Raw genomic sequence first — 21,039 nt, 5'->3', positions numbered from 1 at the left:
TGTGCCATCTTGGGGCAGTACGGTGGCTCAGTGGTTAGCACTGTTGCCTCACAGCGCCAGGGACCCCGGTTCGATTCCAGCCTCGGGTGACTGTCTGTGTGGAGTTTGCACATTCTCCCTGTGACTGCGTGGGTTTCCTCTGGGTGCTCCAGTTTCCCCTCTCAGTCCAAAGATGTGCAGGGTGTGTGAATTGGCCATGCTAGATTGCCCATAGTGTTAGGTGCATTAGTCAGAAGGAAATATGGGTCTGGGTGGGTTACTCTTCAGGGGGTCAAGAGTGGACTTGTTGGGCCGAAGGGCCTGTACAGCAATCTGATCTTGATCTGCCCTAATTTCAGTAAAACATGTGAAAAGCCTCCCCACGGTAGGCTACTGCAAAAAATGCAAAGGCATGGGATTGAGGGTGATTTAGCAGTTTGGATCAGAAATTAGCCAACTGTAAGAAGACAGAGGGTGGTGGGTGATAGGAAACGTTCATCCTGGAGTTCAGTTACTAATGGTGTATCGCAAGGATCTGTTTTGGGTCCACTGCTGGTTGTCATTTTTATAAAATGACCTGGATGAAGGTAGAGAAGGATAGTTTAGTAAATTTGTGGATGGCACTAAAATCGGTGGAGTTGTGGATAGTGCGGATGGATGTTGCAGGCTACAGAGAATCATAGATAAGCTGGGCTGAGAGGTGGCAAATGGAGTTTAATGCAGAAAAGAGTGAGGCGATTCACTTTGGAAGGAATAACAGGAATAGAGAGTACTGGGCTAATGGTAAGATTCGTGGTAGTGTGGATGTGCATAGATCCTTGAAAGTAGCCACCCGGGTTGATAGGGTTGTTAAGAAGGCATACGGTGTGTTAGCTTTTATTGGTAGAGGGATTGAGTTTCAGAACCATGAGGTCATGCTGCAGCTGTACAAAACTCTGGTGCAGCCGCACTTGGAGTATTGCGTGCAGTTCTGGTCACTGCATTATAGGAAGGATGTGGAAGCATTGGAAGGGGTTCAGAGGAGATTTACTAGGACATTGCCTGGTATGGAGGGACATTCTTATGAGGAAAGGCTGAGGGACTTGAGGCTGTTTTCGTGAGAGAGTAGGAAGTTAAGAGGTGACTTAATAGAAGCATACAAGATGATCAGAGGATAGATAGGGAGGGACAGTGAGGTGTGGTGATGCCTGGCACAAGGGGACATATCTTTTTAAAAAAAGGGGCAATCGATGTAGGACAGATCTCAGAGGTAGGTTCTTTACTCAGTAGTAAGGGCGTGAAATGACCTGCCTGCAACAGGAGCAGATGCGCCAACAATAAGGGCATTTTAATGGTCATTATATCGACATTTGGATGATAATGGAATAGCTATGTTAGATGGGCTCCAGATTGGTTTCACAGGCCAGCCCAACATCGAGGGCCAAAGGAGCTGTAGTGTTCCAAGAGAAAGGGAGAAAGGCCAAGCAAGAGCTGAGATTTGATGTCTAGTGGCGTTTACTTGGTAAGCGGGTAAATTATTGGTTGGTAGTTTTATAACTCTCCCTGAGGCAGCAGTTTAAGCAAGTACTCAGGAGATAAATGCAGCATAATTAAACAACTTAATATGACTACACAATCATTGCATATGGTTTCTAAAGTTAAAATCCTAAACAATTAAGGGAAATTTGACATTGATAGCAGGGCAGGAGATATGTTGCAGCCATTGCATATGGGAGCTGGTGAACACACCTTGGCAACCATAGCTGCACTAAACCTCTACAACGTGAGGAACCACAGCTCTGTTGGCGAGTTGGAGTCCAAACTTTGGGCACTACAACACATCAGGGCAAATCCGACCCAGTCAATTACTGTCCCAATCCACTCTCAATCATCAGCAAAGTCATGGAGGTGAGGGTGGTGTGGAAGGGTCAACTAATAGTGCCACCAAGCAGCACCTGCTCAATAATAACCTGCTCATTTTTTTAAAAAAATTCTTTTATGGGATGTGGGTGCCACTGGCTGGGCTAGAATTATTTTTTTTCTGCCTAGCCCTAGCCGACCTTGAGAAGGTGATGGTGAGCTGCCTCCCTGACCCACGTGCTGTGGGTCGAATGCCATTACTGAGGGAATTCCAGGGAATTGATACTTGGTTTGGATTCCACAAGCTATTGACTTCTAGCTCACCACCACCTTTCTCCCAGCCAGTGATGCCCATGTCCTACAGGAGAATTTTAAAAAGTTACAACTTTGGTCCAAACATGGCCAAAACAGCTGTATTCCCGAAGTGATGTGACACCAAAGTTGTATTTGACAGAGTGTGGCATCAAGGAGTCCTAAAGAATCTTGTGCCAATGGGAATCAGGAGGAAAACTCGGCACTGCTCATAACCATACTTAGCACAGCCATAGATGGTTGCGGATGCTGGAAGTCGGTCATCTCAACTCCATGACATCACCGCAGGAGAGCTTCAGGGGAGTGTCCAAGGCTCAAACATCCTCAACCGCTTCAATGACCTTCCCGCCACCATAAGGTCAGAAAGGTCCATCAAAACCACCAAAAGGTCACGAGCAGATTTAACAGAGGGACTCAAAACCATGAAGGGTTTTGATAGTGAAGAAAGAATGACAGTTGATTAATGAAGGTCCCAGATTGAAGTAAATTAGATGAAGAAAGAGAGGGCGTGATGGGTGGGTATTTTTAAATGGCAAATTCCTCTGATATGGAACAGACAACCTGGAAGAATGATGAAATTATGCAAGAATAACCGCCAAAGGGAACGGAATACACAGGGATATGGGGAAAGAGTGGCCGTGGGAGAAATTAAACAGTAAAGCTTGCACAGACACGATGAGCCAAAGAACCTCCTTTGTGCTACAACAGTCTACATTTCATCGTGGTCATGAACATAATCAATCCACACAACACTGTCCAAACAAGATTTTACCACAGGAATTGTCAAGTTGAGATACAGAGGAGGACTGGACATGAAACTAGAAGGCAGAAGGAATTAAATAAACAACTCAACAGAGGTTCACTGTGACATTCTGCTCCATCCGAATAACCTCGAAAAGAGAATTACACAGATCAAAAATCTATATATGGAAATAAACTAAACAGATCTTCAACAGTTTAGAGTTGAGAATACGACTTACCTTTATCCACTATATCCCACACCTCCACCTTCACAATGTCATCAGTTGCTGCAATATAAGACAACATTAAATCATTTGCAAATGACAAATTTCAGCTCCTTTAAAGTTGCTTGAAACAGCAGGCTGAGGGTCAGAGGAGAAATTTAAACCAACTGGAACAACATGAATCAGAGACCCAATGCCTGCAATTTCTGCACATAGTCAGGACACTTCGGTATCTAAGATCAACTGTGAAACAAGTGTCTTCAGCTGCTTGAGCTCCACGAGAGGATGCAGAATATTCTGAAGGGGGCAGTGAGCAAATTTCATGGTAAGTCAGTGTCAGTGACATAAAACAGGCAGGTGTGGAGACGCTAGGTGCAGCTATTCAGGAACTAGGGAGGTGGTCAAAGAGTGGGACCCTATAGATACCAATTTCTGGATTGCTCCCAGTGTCTCTCACTACTCAGTAGAAATCAGTTGTAGCTTGAAGCTTTATACAGGAGGGAGACATTCAGGTGTTTAAACATTGGGACAGGAGACTCCTATTTAAAATGGATGAGTTGCACCTCCATATTAGATAGAAACAGATCAAAATAACCTGATGGTTTACAAGGACCAGTATGCTAGGGAGATTGGTCATGCTAAATTGCCCATAGAGTTCAGGGATGTGTAGTTAGGAATATTAGCCACAGGAAATGTAGGGTTATAGGGACTTGTTGGGCCCACCAAATGGCCTGTTTGCACACTGCGGGGATTCTAGGATCTGTAAATGCATAAAGTGTGGTGAGTTAGAACCTGAATACAATGGAATAGAAAAACATTGATGAATGGAGAATAGTTAATATTCAAGGATACAAAGTGTTCAGAAAAGAACAGGAACAAAAAGGGGAATCGGTTGGCAGCACGGATTAGGGAAGGTATTATAGTGTTGAAAAGAGACAAGGTCTTGAGGAGTTAAGGACAAAATCCACTTGGTTAGAACAGAGAAATAAAAAGACATACAACTGAGAATATTCTGCAGGCCTCCAAATGAGGGAATAGGAAGAGCAATTCAGAGTGGAAACCATGGAAATGTGCAAGAACTACAGAGTGGAGATATCACAGTCTTTAAGAACATTGTTCCAATGTTTTGAGTTCAGTGAAAGGAGGGAAGGGGAGAAATGCGCTTGGGAGCGCATTCTAACCAGGATATCCCGGGTCCAAACAGGGAGGAGGTATTGCTGGGTGAGGTATCACAAGGGGACCAAGTACCTGTTCAAGAAAACCTGGTTAAGAAGGCTTATCAAATGGTAAGGTTTAAACGGGCAATGCAGAAAAACAAGGAATAAACCAAGTTAAATGTCTAAACTGGAAGACGGCAAACAACAACTGGCTGAGAAGGGAGCTGGCGCTCAGTCCTTGGAAGTTAGTGAGGCCAGGGTTGGGAACTGAAGCTCAGGTCCTGGTAGTACAAAGTGTACTGACACACTGGTAACAGAATTGACATCTTTACCCGAAACTTCAAAAGGCAGCTCTGGTTGTGGGTGTGACTTTAACTAAGTGCTGTGATTTGCTTCTGTTAAATAGGTAGTTCAGAGGACAAACACTGGTAGCGGTGGATGGAATGAACGGGGAATGCTGCACTGCAGTAATCCTGGCACAACAATCAGCACTCAGGGCCTCAGCAACTGTGCAGGGCACTGCTCCCGAAACTAACAGTCCAGGTTAATTTTACATGCTACTTACTTCCTCTGTGAGCAGGACTGTTCTTCAGATTGGGACGCTGGTGCACCCTCAACCAGTTCAAAGTCCTGATGCAAGAGTGACTGTCCTACCACATTCAACCAACTCAAACTACAGATTAAATACAAGGTCATTTCATTGGGGAGCTCAATGCAACTCAATCCTTGGTTTGGAGGGATATGGGCCGGGGGCTGGCGGGTGGGACTAGATTGGGTTGGGATATCTGGTCAGCATGGACAGGTTGGTCCGAAGGGTCTGTTTCCGTGCTGTACGTCTCTATGACTCTAAGAGGAAGAATAACACTTGGGGGAAAAAGTGCTGAGTTTTGAAGCAACCCAGCATTTAATAGATGACATAGGACTGCTGGCACAGAGTTAGTGAGCTAAGAATGGCATTGGGTTCTGTCAGTTAATTTCCATTAAATGCAATATTGCAATGCTGTCAGCAATTAAACAACAGTAATATCTGGCACTGAAGACTGCTTACTCAAATTACTACTTCCAGGAATTGCATGCCTATCCAACATTTAGTTGATCAGTCTTTTAAGCAGGAATTGTAAAGTATCTGAACAATACCATTCCAACTGAAATTAACTGTGTTCACATTAGCTTAATGAAAATGAACCATTTTATTAAAAGCAAAGTTGGCAAGGCATAACAGTTAGAATGATAATTCATGACTAATCATTTCCTGTAATTGCATATTTAACAAGAGGTTACATTCCAGGAGCCAAGCATGGGACAACTTGAAAGACTCAGTGAGCTTGTCACGGCTTGTATACCTTTGAGGTCGCAAGAATTAGGATCTTTACTCTGTGCCTAACCCTGCACTGTACCCGCTCTGGGTGAGAGAGCAGTTTAGAATTCAGCAAAGGAGGACAAGGGCATTGATGAAGAAAGAGAAAATACAGTACAAGTGTAAGCCTGTGGGAAATATAAAAACTGACTGTAATAGCTTCTATAGGTATGTGAAGAGAAAAGTTGTGAAGACCAAAGTAGGCCCCTTACAGTCAGAAAAAAGGGAATTTATACTGGAGAACAAAGAAATGATGAAGCAATTAAACACATATTTTGGCTGTGTTCACCAAGGAAAACACAAACCACCAACCAAAAACACTGGGAAAGACAGGATTCAGTAAGAGGGCGGAACTGAAGGATATCAGTTAGTAGGGAACTGATATTGCAGAAATTAATGGGATTGAGGGCCAATAAATCCCCAAGGCTTAGCTATCAGATTACTTAAGGAGGTAGCCCTAGAAATAGTGAGTGGTCATCTTCCAAGACTTGGTAACACTCTGGAATGTGAGGGGTAACTAACGTAACTCTAAAATAAAACAAAGATTGCTGATGCTGAAGATCTGAAAAAGAAAATCCGACATAGTTGGACAAATGCAGGAGGTCTAGCAACATCTGCACAGAGAGGCAGAGTTAACTTTCCCAACTCCAGTGACACTTCTCCAGAAGCAGTTCTGAGAAAGCGACACCGTGGTTTCGCTCCATAGATGCTGCCAAATTTGCTTAGGTTCTCCAGCAATTTCTGTTTTTGTAACTAACTTAATAGCTCTACTTAAAAACTGAGGCAGAGCGGAAACAAGGAATTAAAAGACCACTCAACCCGGCATCAGTAATAGGGAAATGCTGGTGTTGACTGTACAAGATTCAATTGCAGGATTGGGTAGAGTCAGCATGGACTTAGGAAAGGAAAATCATATTTGACAGATCACATGGAATTCTTCAAGGATGTCGAGTTGTTAAAGGGAAGCCAGTAGATGTGGCTTATTTAGACTTTAAGGCTTTCAACAAAGTCCCACATAAGAGATTAATGTACAAACTTAAAGCACACAGACAGCGCATTTAGATAGGTTGGCAGACAGGAAACAAAACATAGCAATACAGTCAAAATCCCTACAGCGTGGGGACAGGTTCTTCGGCCCAACAAGTCCATACTGACCCTCCGAAGAGTAACCCAGCCAGACTCATTCCCCTATCCCATTATTCTATATTTACCCCTGACTAATGCACCAAACCTACACATTTCTGAACACTATGGGCAATTTAGCATGGCAAATTCACCTAACCTGCACATCTTTTGGATTGTGGGAGGAAACCTAAGCAGACACGGGGAAAATGTGCAAACTTTATACAGACAGTCACCTGAGGCTAGATTCAAACCCAGGCTCCCAGCGCTGAGAAGCAGCAATGCTAACCACTGAGTCACCATGCCGCCCCAGGGAACATAAATGGGTTTTTTTCCTGAATAATAGGCAGAGACTTGGAGGGTACCTCGGGGATCAGTGTTAGGACTCTAGAGTTAGGTCAGGAAACTAAATACAGTATCTGCAAATTTGCAGATGATGCTCAGTTGAGTGGGAGGGTGAGCTGCAAGGAGGAAGTAGAGAAGCTTTACTGTGATGTGGACAAGCTGAGTGAGTGGGCAAATGCATGGAAGATGTAGTATATTGTGGATAACTGTGAGGTTATCTACTTTGGGAGCAAAAACAGGAAGGTGGTTTATTATATAAATGGCTATAAGTTGAGAGAGGGGAAATGTGCAATGAGACCTGGGTGTTTTCGAACAGCAGTCACTGAAGACAAACGATCATGTTGGCCTTCATAGCAACAGGATTCAACACAGTTCAGGGTTATCTTGCTACAATTACATAGGGCCCTGGTTAGACCACACCTGGGGCAGTGTGTGCAGTTTTGTCTCTCCTTACCTGAAAAAGTTCTCGTTACGGAGGGAGTACAGCAAAGGTTTATCAGACGGATTCCCGGGATTGTGTGACTATGATGCATGGAGACAGACTGGATGGCTTAGGAGTATATTCACTGGAGTGTAGAAGAATAAAGAGAGATTTCATAGAAACTTTTAAAATTCTAACAGAACTAGTCAGGATAAGTGCAAGAATGATGTTCCCATTGACAGGGGATTCCAAAACCAGAAGTCACAGTTTAAGAGTATGGGTAGGCCATTTAGGACTGAGATGAGGAGACATGTATTCAGAATGGCAAGCATGTGGAATTCTCAGCCACAGAAAGTGGTTGAGGTCTAAACAGTGAATGCCTTCAAGAAGGTGTTAGATATAGTTCTTGGGGCTAAAGGGATCAAAGTGTAGGGGAGAAAGCAGGAACTGGGTACGGAGATGGATAATCCGTCATGATCATATTGAATGGCGGAACAGGCTTGAAGGGCCGAATGGCCTACTCCTGCTTCCTGAATTTCTATGTTTGATTGGTTAGCATTGAGGAAGCTTTAATCTGCATCTAACTTCATGCTGTCCTTGTCCTGGGGGGGTGGACATGGAAACTTCCTCTGTGGTTCACACTGATGCACTGCGTTCAGCAACATTCGATCACAGTAAGATGGAGAAGAGACTCTCTCCTGAACATTACACCAATGACACAGATATCAGAAACTGCTGTTTGATCTCCATCTGCACCTGAGAAGGCAGCGTCATCATTGCACATCAGTTTACTCTGCCTCCCGTGCTCCAATTTCACTTCCCGGTAAACACAAGTGATTCAAACCCAGAAATCTCGGAACATTCAGCTTCCCGTAGCACCGACTGCTCTGAATGTTTCCAACACTGGCATGCAGGGAGCGATTGAATCAGTTAGTATCATATTCACTGAATTGAAGGGGTGGCGGGGGGTGGGGGCGGGGGGGAAGGGAGGTGGGTTCTTTTGAAACATTAAAATTGTTGCTCGAGACTCACTCTTGTAGCTCCAGTGAATGCAGGTGACCTGGATCTCCTGTGTTGGAATGTACTGCTCCACAAATTTCTTGCCCTGCAGTCTGTGCCAGAGTGTAGTCTTGCCTGTGTTTCTGTCACCTCGTATCAGAATCTTCACTGCAAGTAAAAAGGAAATGCTGCAAGGTATTACAACCATCATCACTCTCACCTGACTACAGGCCCATTTCCCCCACACACCGCTCCATTCAAACCTTCAAAACCATGAGAAAAGAAAACAGAGAGCAGGAGCTTTATCGCTCGGGACCTCACGGTGCACATTACTGGGATCACAGAGTGGGGGAAGCTGAAACCTGAGCAAAGAAAAGGCTGGCTGATAGTTGGGAACAGAAATGGTGGAAAGGTAGGGTAAAAGAACAGAGGAGTTAAGGAAACTGGAGGCAAGAAACGTTAGACGAAGAAATGGGTCATGTCAGAGAAAGTAGAAAGACACAGTATTGTCAGGGCATATCCAACCATTCTACTCCAGCAGACTCTTTATCTCAGTCCTCCCTCCAACACCTCACGGCATCCCCTCTCCTCTCCTTCCCCCCCCCCCCCCCCCCCCCCCCCCCCCCCCCACACACACACACACACCCAATAACGAACCACCTCACTGAACCATGTATCACAAGGGAAATAATCCTGGAGTTCATTTATTCACACTCAAGAGGCCAAATAAAAGGTCAACCAACAGCCACTGCACAAAATAGATGAGTTTAGAGTAGACAGAAAGAAAGGGAACCGTTTTACAACATGTTATAAAATTAGTGGTAATTTCACAAACAATAGGTATATCCAAGTGGGGTCCACGTGCAAGTGCCGTTCTGATAAGGTTCAGTTGATTGCTGGCAACTGACAAACTCAGCGTTTGTAGCGTCGATCTTAATGTCTTTTAGGAATTGTGTTCAAATGCCAGCCTTTCAGCACTGAGATATGCCAAACGTCCTCTCACAGAAATAACTGTGCAGTGTAGAATGCTGCGATCTAGATGTGATAAGAGAATGCAGGTAAGGGGTCTGCTCTGTGTTGCACTGCGGCTGCCACACACTCCTATACCAGTGCCAGATTCCATTCTGATTGGTTTAAACAGTGACGAAAGGCAGTCAATGTACAATCACTCAGTGAGCACACTTCACCTGACTGCTGAGTGATCATAGTTGTTGCAGAGTGGCACAGCATCCAGTCAATGCAGCGCATGGATTCAGCCTCAAAACTGAGGCAAAAAAGCAGAAAATGAAAGTCAAAGAATCAACACTGCATTCAATGACACTCTTGTCTTCCTACCAACACTGAAGCCGTGTAACACAGTGAGAAATTTATCCCTCAATTCTGGATCCAAGTGTTAGACAGTAACAGACCTGTCCCCCAGTGTTATACAGGGACAGACCTGTCCCCACCAGTATTGTACCCCAGTGTTATACAGTGACAGACCCGTCCCCACCAGTACTGTACCTGTTATACAGTGACAAGCCTGTCCCAATTGGTATTGTACCCCAGTGTTATACAGCAACAGCCTGTCCCCCACCATACTGTACACCAGTGTTATAGTGACAGACTTGTCCACCAGTACTGTACCCCAGTGTTATACAGTGACAGACCCTTCCCACCAGTATTGTACCCCAGTGTTATACAGTGACAGACCTGTCCCCACCAGTACTGTACCCCAGTGTTATACAGCAACAGACCTGTCCCCCACCAGTACAGTACCCCAGTGTTATACAGTGACAGACCCTTCCCCACCAGTATTGTACCCCAGTGTTATACAGTGACAGACCTTCCCCACCAGTATTGTACCCCAGTGTTATACAGAGACAGACCTGTCCCCACCAGTACTGTACCCCAGTGTTATACAGCAACAGACCTGTCCCCCACCGTACTGTACCCCAGTGTTATACAGCAACAGACCTGTCCCCCACCGTACTGTACCCCAGTGTTATACAGTGACAGACCCTTCCCCACCAGTACTGTACCCCAGTGTTATACAGCAACAGACCTGTCCCCCACCGTACTGTACCCCAGTGTTATAGTGACAGACCCTTCCCCACCAGTACTGTACCCCAGTGTTATACAGCAACACACCTGTCCCCCACCATACTGTACCCCAGTGTTATAGTGACAGACTTGCCCACCAGTACTGAATCAGTTATACAGTAACATCTGTCCCAACCGGTACTATATTCAGTGTTATATAATAACAGATCTACCCTTTACCAGAACTGCAGTGTCAGACCTGACCCACTAGTACTGTACTCAGTGTTACAGTAACAGATGTTGTCACCAAAACCACACCATTGTGTTATACAGTGACAGACCTACCTTTAGCAGAATTGTACCCCAATGTTACAAAGTGACAGACTGGACCCCATGATTCCTGATGAAGGGTTTTGCACAAAACATTGATTCTCCTGCTCCTCAGATGCTGCTAGACCTGCTGCACTTTTCCAGCACCACACTCCAGACCCCCATGAGTACCATGCCCCAGTGTTATACAGTGACAGTCCTGTGCGCATCAGTATTACAGAGTGACAGACTTGCCCTCACTGGTATACTATCCCACCAACAGACCTATTCCTACTAGAACTGTACCCCAGTGTTATACAAAGACTGACCTGCCCCTACCAGCATTGTACACTTGTTATACAGTTACAGACTGCCATTAGTACTGTACCCCAGTGTTATACAGTGACAGACCTGTCCCCACCAGTACTGTACCCCAGTGTTATACAGTGACAGACCTGTCCCCACCAGTACTGTACCCCAGTGTTATACAGTGACAGACCTGTCCCCACCAGTACTGTACCCCAGTGTTATACAGTGACAGACCAGTCCCCAACAGTACTGTACCCCAGTGTTATACAGTGACAGACCTGTCCCCACCAGTACTATACAGTGACACAGACCTGTCCCCACCAGTACTGTACCCCAGTGTTACCGATAAACCTGTATTCAAAAACAACTTGCATTATACAGCATTTTGCACAAAACAAAATTTCAGCATGAAATTTGTGCAGCTTTTCGACCTGCATTCACTGTTCTCATCTCAGACAATATTAATGTCATGTTTCTTATGCATTGCAATAGAAACACAAGAGCAGGAGTAGCCCGTTCAGCACTTCAAGCCTGCTTTACAATTCAATATAATCATGCAACTCTACCCGGCTCCTGTATTCTCCCCCTTCCTGTGGGTGCTCCAGTTTCCTCCCACAATCCAAAGATGTGCAGGTTAGGTGAATTGGATCTGCTAAACTGTCAAAGTGTTGGTGCATTCGTCAGGGGGGAACGTGCATGCGTCAAGGGGGGAGCGTGCATGCGTCAAGGGGGGAATGTAGAGTAATAGAGTAGGCAAATGAATCTGAGTGGGTTACTTGTCGGAGAGTCGATGTGGACTTGTTGAGCTGAAGGACCTGTTTCCACGCTGTAGGGATTCTATCCTTTGGTCCCTATAGTTCCAAGAACAAGTACATCTCCCTTGAAAGTCTCAACAGTTTCTTGTGGCAGAGAATTTCACAACTCACCACTCTCTGGGTGAAGAAATCTCTCATCTATGTTCTAAAAGGGTTACCTCTTCGCCATCAACTGTGCCCCTGATTCTGGACTACCCGGTGTCATTAAAAGCATCCATCCTGCATCTATTCTATCTAATCCTGCTAGAATTGTACAGGTTTCTAAGAACCCGCCTCCCCCCGCCCCTCAAATCCAGTGAATATAATACTAACTGATCCAATCCCTCCCTGTATGCCAGTCCCAGCCTCCCAGTCTAGATTTTGCATTTCCTGCATAGCAAGAGCATATTCCCTCAGATAATGAGACAAGAACAGCACGTGATGATCCAGGTATGGCCACATCAATGGCCTGTACAACAGCAACAAGACACCCCTGCTCCTGTACTTGAATCCTCTTGCTATGGAGCCCTTCCTTGCCAGCTGCATCCACCTGCATGCTTAATTTCAGTGGCTGGTGTATGAGTATACCCAAGTCTCAGCGCTCATTCCCCTCTCTCAACATATCGCCACATCAGATTTACCTTCTTGATTTTGCTCCCAAAGCAGATGACCTCACCTTTGGCCACTTTATACTTCATTTGCCATGAATTTGCACACTTACCCATGCAAATCAAAAGCTTCTATGCCTCTACCACCCACCATACCGTCTGAGGGGAACGTGAGGACTGCAAATGCTGGAGATCAGAGTCATAGAATGTGGGGCTGGAAAAGCACAGCCAGTCAGGCAGCATCCAAGAAACAGGAGAATCGACGTTTCAAACATAAGCCCTTCATCAGGAATGAGACTCCTGATTGTCCTAGCCCTCAGACTCACTGTTTTTCCAATACCAAACTCTTTAACATACCCTCGCACCCAGCTTTGTCTCATCTGTAAACCTGGAGTTATGACACGTACTTTCCTCACCTAAATCATGAATATATGTTGTGAACAGCTTGCCATTCTGAAAATGACCCATTTATTTCTAGTCTTTTGTCTCTCATTTGTCAACTCGTTCTCACCTAATTTCAGTACACAACCCCCAATCCTATGCACTTTAAATTTTACACATTAGCATAAAATGTAGGACCTTACCAAAAGCAGTCGGAAGATCCAAATAAATCTCATCCTCTAGCTCCTCCTTGTCCACTCTATTAGTTACATCCTTAAAATACTTCACCTGTTTTTTCAAGCATTTATAAATCCATGCTGACTGTCCAATCCTGTCACTATCTGCCTATTGTATCTTTTATGATGGAATCCATCATTTTCCCATGACCAATCCCAAGCTAACCAGTCTATAATTTGTTGTTTTGTCTCTGTCCCCTTCACATTTACTACCCTCCAATCCGAGAAACTGTTCTAGAGTCTAACATTTTAGAAAATGACTACTAGCTCTTATAGAGCCCAAGCTGTATAGCATGGAAACAGCTCGTTCATGCTGATCAGATATCCTAAATTAATCTAGTCCCATTTGCCAGCATTTGGCCCAGACCCATCTAAACTCTTTCTATTCAAATAACCATCCAGATGCCTCCACAACTTCCTCTGGCAGCTCATTCCATACATGCACCACCCTTTGCTTGAAAAGGTTGTCCCTCATGTCCCTTTTAAATCTTTCCCCTCTGGCCTTGAACCTATGCCCTCTGGTTTTGGGCACCCTGACCCCAGCGAAAAGACCTTGGCTCGTCGTCCTATCCAGGCCCCTCAATTTTCTAAACCTCTATAAGGTCACCCCTCAGCCTCTGACGCTCCAGGGAAAACAGCCCCAGCCTATTCAGCCTCTCCCTTTAGCTCAAATCCTCCAACCCTGGCAACATCCTTGGAAATCTTTTCTGAACCCTTTCAAGTTTCACAACATCCTTGCTATAGCAGAGACACTAGACTGTGGCTGCACAGGACATTGCTTAGGCCACTTTTGGAATATTGTGCGCAGAACAGGCCCTTCAGCCGTCGATGTTGTGCCAACCTGTGAACTGTTCTCAGCTCATCTCCCTTCACTATCCCATCATCATCCACGTGCTTATCTAAGGATGGTTTAAATATCCCTTATGTGGCTGAGGAATACCATTTCTCATTGGTTTCTCCAATACCATTTCCCCATTTATTGCAGCGTCTTTCCAACTTCTCTGCTGAGAGCCAGGCAAAAAGTTTCTTCAAAAATGTGCCTCTTCTCACAATACTCAAGGTCTGCACTGTTTACCAACTGCTTTGCTATAAAATATTCCAATGACTCTCAGCATTATTAAACCAAGTTTAACAAATCAAAGGCTATAAAGGTCAACAAGTTGCTTTGCTGAAGTCCCAGAAAGGAAGAAAGCAACGTGGAGCAGCATAGGGAGGAAGTTTCAAAGCCACCATTGGTGAGGATATTTAGAGTGAGTGTGAATGTGGTCCAAAATGGTGGTTGGAAGCAAGGGTGAGCGAATTGGTGGAGAGTTTTGAAAATAATGTGGAAAATTTTAAAATTGGAACATTGTTAAGCTGACAGCTAAGGTAGATAAGCAAATTCTGAGGTGCTTGAGCAGGACTGGTGGGGTTTAAGGTCTGAGAAGCAGAGTTTGGTTGAACTCACTCCACAACGGGTCAACGACAATGCATTTTGAACAAGATCAAAGACAACATCATCATGGGTAAGGGTTTCAGCAGCTCTTGAACTCAGGCAAGGTGGGGTTTTTGGAAGTGCAAATGGGTTTAGTTATGGCATGGATATCAGAACAGCAGTGCATCTTGAGGATAAATATGAGATGACGACTTAAGAGTCTGCTCTCACCTGAGACATTTGCCACCAGAGGGATGGAGTCAGGTGCTCAGAATGAAGTTTATGATAGGAATCAAAACCAACAATGATTTTGGTCTCATGTAGTACTGGATGACAATGACCTACTCCATCTTGTTCATATGTTATGACCAAAGGGTCATGAGGTAGTGGCAAGACAGAGCTACTGTCAGCGTACAGGTGACACTTAACATTACTTTCAAATGATGTCAGTGAGCAGCATTATTGATGTGGAAAGCAGTGCTTAATGATAATGCACTAGGAGGCACCAGTGGTAATGATGCATGAACAGGATGAGAAGCAATTGTAAGGGATTCTTTGACCAACATTGAATGGATAAGAATGGAATGAGTTGCCAGCAGTTCCACCCAGCTGGATGGACAAAAAATGGACAAACTATGTCCAAGACTGCAGACAGCTCGAGAAGAAAGAAGGAAAGTTTACCTTTGTCAGTGACATTACTGAATCTGACAAATGAGAGTACGGACACAGGATCTAGAAGTCAGAGGTGCGGTGAAGAGACAAGTATGTGAACTTTGACCTAAGGAAACAAGTATGTGAACTTTGACCTAAGAAAAGCCCACCATCAGAAGCACAAACCTGATTCTCATTTTGAGGTCAATTCCCTTGAATATTCACAACATTAGGTGAGGGGAGAGTATACATCTCATTTCCTTTACAGACAGTCTTTTATTGGTGCTAGAAACAGCCCATCCCCAGGTTCAGCACTTCTCTTCAACTTAAGACAGTGTTCCCTGTCAGAACTAACTCTGTTCCCAAATCATCTCCATCTCCAAACCTTGGGCCTGCCCCTGGCCTCTCAGTACATATCCTCTCCCCTTCCCCGCCTCCCTAATCCTGGCATCAATCAGTCACAGCTCTCTCTATACTGCTCTCTCTCTCCTGTCCACAAACCATGACCCTATCTGCCTCTCACCCAGACTCCTCTCTCCCCCTTTTATCTTCTGTTTCCCTGCTCCTGTACTCCACTCTCCCCATAACCTCCTTGCCTTCTGAGCTGTCTTCTCATATCAATCTCCCCTCAGCAGCCAGCCTCATTCAATAATGTACTGCACACTCCCTGTCCCCTCACCCTGTGCCCACGTCTCCCCTCACTCCCTCCCCCCATCAGTCTGTCTGTCTCTCTACGCCCCCAGCCCCACTCATTGTTGTACTGCACTCTCCCTCTGTCCCCTCCCCCATGTTCTCCCCCACCCTCTGCCGCCCCCCAGCCCCACTCACTGTTGTACTGCACTCTCCCTCTGTCCCCTCCCCCATGTTCTCCCCCCCTTCCCCTCACTCCCCCAGCCCCACTCTCTGTTGTACTGCACTCTCCCTCTGTCCCCTCCCCCATGTTCTCCCCCCCTTCCCCTCACTCCCCCAGCCCCACTCTCTGTTGTACTGCACTCTCCCTCTGTCCCCTCCCCCATGTTCTCCCCCCCCAGCCCCACTCTCTGTTGTACTGCACTCTCCCTCTGTCCCCTCCCCCATTTTCTCCCCCCCTTCCCCTCACTCCCCCAGCCCCACTCACTGTTGTACTGCACTCTCCCTCTGTCCCCTCCCCCATGTTCTCCCCCACCCTCTGCCGCCCCCCAGCCCCACTCACTGTTGTACTGCACTCTCCCTCTGTCCCCTCCCCCATGTTCTCTCCCCCTCCCCCCAGCCCCACTCTCTGTTGTACTGCACTCTCCCTCTGTCCCCTCCCCCATGTTCTCCCCCCCTTCCCCTCACTCCCCCAGCCCCACTCTCTGTTGTACTGCACTCTCCCTCTGTCCCCTCCCCCATGTTCTCCCCCCCTTCCCCTCACTCCCCCAGCCCCACTCTCTGTTGTACTGCACTCTCCCTCTGTCCCCTCCCCCATGTTCCCCCCCCCTTCCCCTCACTCCCCCAGCCCAACTCACTGTTGTACTGCACTCTCCCTCTGTCCCCTCCCCCATGTTCCCCCCCTCCCCCCCCAGGCCCACTCACTGTTGTACTGCACTCTCCCCCTGTCCCCTCCCCCTCCCCCCCCAGCCCCACTCATTGTACTGCACTCTCCCCCTGTCCCCTCCCCCCCCCCAGCCCCACTCATTGTACTGCACTCTCCCCCTGTCCCCTCCCCCCCCAGCCCCTCATTGTACTGCACTCTCCCCCTGTCCCCTCCCCCCCCCCAGCCCCACTCATTGTACTGCACTCTCCCCAATCCCCTCCCCCATGTTCTCTCCCCCTCCCCCCCAGCCCCACTCATTGTACTGCACTCTCCCCCATCCCCTCCCCCATGTTCTCTCCCCCTCCCCCCCAGCCCCACTCATTGTACTGCACTCTCCCCCTGTCCCCTCCCCCATGTTCTCCCCCCCAGCCCCACTCACTGTTGTACTGCACTCTCCCTCTGTCCCCTCCCCCCGTTCTCTCCCCCCTCCCCCCCAGCCCCACTCATTGTACTGCACTCTCCCCCCTCCCCCCTGTTCTCTCCCCCCTGTTCTCCCCCCCTCCCCCCCAGCCCCACTCACTGTTGTACTGCACTCTCCCCCTGTCCCCTCCCCCCCCCAGCCCCACTCACTGTTGTACTGCACTCTCCCCCTGTCCCCCCCCCCCCCCAGCCCCACTCATTGTACTGCACTCTCCCCCCTCCCCCTGTTCTCTCCCCCTCCCCCCCAGCCCCACTCATTGTACTGCACTCTCCCCCCTCCCCCCTGTTCTCTCCCCCCCCCCCCCAGCCCCACTCATTGTACTGCACTCTCCCCCCTCCCCCCTGTTCTCTCCCCCCTCCCCCCCAGCCCCACTCATTGTACTGCACTCTCCCCCCTCCCCCCTGTTCTCTCCCCCCTCCCCCCCAGCCCCACTCATTGTACTGCACTCTCCCCCCTCCCCCCTGTTCTCTCCCCCCTCCCCCCCAGCCCCACTCATTGTACTGCACTCTCCCCCCTCCCCCCTGTTCTCTCCCCCCTCCCCCCCAGCCCCACTCATTGTACTGCACTCTCCCCCCTCCCCCCTGTTCTCTCCCCCCTCCCCCCCAGCCCCACTCATTGTACTGCACTCTTCCCCCCTCCCCCCTGTTCTCTCCCCCCACCCCCCTGTTCTCTCCCCCCTCCCCCCCAGCCCCACTCATTGTACTGCACTCTCCCCCCTCCCCCCTCCCCCCCAGCCCCACTCATTGTACTGCACTCTTCCCCCCTCCCCCCTGTTCTCTCCCCCCTCCCCCCTGTTCTCTCCCCCCTCCCCCCTGTCCCCTCCCCCCCCCAGCCCCACTCATTGTACTGCACTCTCCCCCTGTCCCCTCCCCCCTCCCCCCTGTTCTCTCCCCCCTCCCCCCTGTCCCCTCCCCCCCCCCAGCCCCACTCATTGTACTGCACTCTCCCCCCTCCCCCCTGTTCTCTCCCCCCTCCCCCCTCCCCCCTGTTCTCTCCCCCCTCCCCCCTCCCCCCTGTTCTCTCCCCCCTCCCCCCTCCCCCCCAGCCCCACTCATTGTACTGCACTCTCCCCCTGTCCCCTCCCCCCTCCCCCCTGTTCTCTCCCCCCTCCCCCCTCCCCCCCAGCCCCACTCATTGTACTGCACTCTCCCCCCTCCCCCCTGTTCTCTCCCCCCTCCCCCCCAGCCCCACTCATTGTACTGCACTCTTCCCCCCTCCCCCCTGTTCTCTCCCCCCACCCCCCTGTTCTCTCCCCCCTCCCCCCCAGCCCCACTCATTGTACTGCACTCTCCCCCCTCCCCCCTGTTCTCTCCCCCCACCCCCCTGTTCTCTCCCCCCTCCCCCCCAGCCCCACTCATTGTACTGCACTCTCCCCCTGTCCCCTCCCCCCTCCCCCCTGTTCTCTCCCCCCTCCCCCCTGTCCCCTCCCCCCCCCCAGCCCCACTCATTGTACTGCACTCTCCCCCTGTCCCCTCCCCCCTCCCCCCTGTTCTCTCCCCCCTCCCCCCTCCCCCCCAGCCCCACTCATTGTACTGCACTCTCCCCCTGTCCCCTCCCCCCTCCCCCCTGTTCTCTCCCCCCTCCCCCCTCCCCCCCAGCCCCACTCATTGTACTGCACTCTCCCCCTGTCCCCTCCCCCCTCCCCCCTGTTCTCTCCCCCCTCCCCCCTCCCCCCCAGCCCCACTCATTGTACTGCACTCTCCCCCCTCCCCCCTGTTCTCTCCCCCTCCCCCCCAGCCCCACTCACTGTTGTACTGAACTCCTTTGGCGAATCTCCGTTGCAGACTCTGGTTCATGCTCTGTAAGCCCGCGGGGATAATCCTCTCCCTGCCCGGGGCCTGCTCCGTGCCCACCAGCTTCTTCAGCGCTGAAAACATGTCTCCGCAGGAATGGGGCCTGTGCTCAGGCCCCGGGACCAGGGAACTGACAGAAACACAGCAACCGACACACAGCCCACCACCGGCCCGGGACACTGCGCCTGCGCGGGAGGATCGCCCTCAACGCGCAGGCGCTCACGCAGCCGGTACAGCCCACAACCAGCCCGGGACACTGCGCCTGCGCGGGAGGATTGCCCTCAACGAGCAGGCGCTCACGCAGCCCACATCCAGCCTGGGACACTGCGCCTGCGCGGAAGAATCATCCACAATGCGCAGGCGCTCACGCAGCCCACATCCAGCCTGGGACACCGCGCCTGCGCGGGAGAATCATCCACAATGCGCAGGCGTTGCACGCATCCTGTTCACCCCACCACCGGGCCGGGACACCGCGCCTGCGCGGGAGAATCATCCACAATGCGCAGGCGCTTATGCAGACAACAGGTGATCTCCCCACAAGAGGAGGACGTTCAGCCCATCGAGTCTCAGCCCCAATTTAACATCATCATGAGTGGTCATGCTTCAATTCCGCTTTTCTGCCTGCTCCTTACAGCACGAACATACTCTCTGTGCCAGCCTTCAATATAGGAGCATGGACAATCCATGGGATAGTAATAGTTATGGAGATGTTCGGCACAGAAACACACCATTCAGTCCAACTCATCCAAGACCACCAGATATTCTCATATAATCTAGTCCCATTTGCCAGCACTTTGCCCATATCCCTCTAAACCCTTATTCATATACCCATCCAGATGTTTTTTAAATGTTGTAATTGTACCGGTCTGCAGGACCTCCCGTGGGAGCTCATTCCATACATGGGTCACCCTTTGTGTGAAAAGGTTTGCCCTTGGGCCCATCTAAAATCTTTCCCTGCTCATCTTAAACCTACACCCTCCAGTTTTGGACTCCCCTACCCTGAGGAAAAGACCTTGGCTATGTATCCTATCCAGGCCCCTTATGCTTTTATAAGGTTACCATTCAGGCTCTGATGCTCCAGGGAAAATAGCCCCAGCCGATTCAGCCTCTACCTGTAGCTCCAACACACTGAAACAGCTCCTGATGAATCTAAAGGATCCTCTGCCAACAACCAGCAGAACGAATGTCATATACAAAATGTAACTGCAAGGACTGCAACAAATATTACATCGGAGAGACTGGCAGGACACTAGCTTGTGTTCAGGATATACAAGCCCCAACTAGCCCCCAAAAGACATGACCAACTATCATTAGTATTCTTACACACAGAGAACAAGGGACACCAGTTTGACTGGGACAATACATCCATCCTGGGACTGTTACTCGACATTTGTCAGTTCAGGTCTTGATGCTGTTGGATCTTTCGACATTTGTACAAGGACTACTTCATTGTCTGATGAGTTGCGAATGGTACGATCATTAGTGAACATCTCCACTTCTGATCTTCTAATGGAGGGAAGGTTATTGATGAAGATGGTTGGACCAAGGACACTACCCTGAGGAACTCCTGCAGAGATGTCCTGGAGCTGAGATGACTGACCGCCAACAACTACAACCATCTTTGAATGTGGCAGGTATGATTCCAATCAGAAGAGAGATCCCCACATCTTTCCATTCCCCTCACCCCATTCCCATTGACTCCAGTTTTGCTAGAGCTTCTTTGTGCCCCACTTGGTCAACTGCAGCCTTGACGTCAAGGGCTGTCACTCCCACCTCACCTCTGGAATTCAACTGTTTTGTTCATATCTGGACCAAGGCTGTAATAAGGTCAGAAGCTGAATGGCCCTGGACAGGGTGGATAGCAGCTATATCCCTCAGTTGAAGAGTCAGGAACAAGAGGGCACAACCTGAAAGTAAAAGGCAGCAAGTTTAGAGGGGGTTTTAAGGAAAATGTTTTCACCCAGAGGGCAGTGGAGGTCTGGAATACATTGCCTGGGAGGGTTTTTGAGACAGTATAGACTTGGTCAGCCAAAGGCCAAATTCTACGTTA

General features: G+C 48.9%; 1 protein-coding gene across 1 annotated transcript in view; it reads right to left on the bottom strand.

Annotated features, from left to right (window-relative positions):
- Positions 1–19,182, bottom strand: part of LOC140469589 (rab-like protein 6) — a 133,224-nt gene extending 114,042 nt beyond the window's left edge. Inside the window, exons 1-3 of the mRNA XM_072566255.1 lie at positions 18,944–19,182; positions 8,530–8,664; positions 3,111–3,158 (exon numbers count right to left, since the gene is read on the bottom strand). Of these exons, the coding sequence (XP_072422356.1) occupies positions 3,111–3,158; positions 8,530–8,664; positions 18,944–19,073 (313 nt within the window). The 5' untranslated portion in view covers positions 19,074–19,182. The remainder of the gene's footprint in view (positions 1–3,110; positions 3,159–8,529; positions 8,665–18,943) is intronic.
- Between the last annotated feature and the right edge of the window lie 1,857 nt (positions 19,183–21,039).

This window comes from Chiloscyllium punctatum, chromosome 49 (assembly GCF_047496795.1).
Source record: "Chiloscyllium punctatum isolate Juve2018m chromosome 49, sChiPun1.3, whole genome shotgun sequence".
In the NCBI taxonomy this organism is placed as follows: domain Eukaryota; kingdom Metazoa; phylum Chordata; class Chondrichthyes; order Orectolobiformes; family Hemiscylliidae; genus Chiloscyllium; species Chiloscyllium punctatum.
The sequence above is the reverse complement of the archived record's forward strand: the minus strand, read 5'-3'. Positions and strand labels throughout refer to the sequence as shown.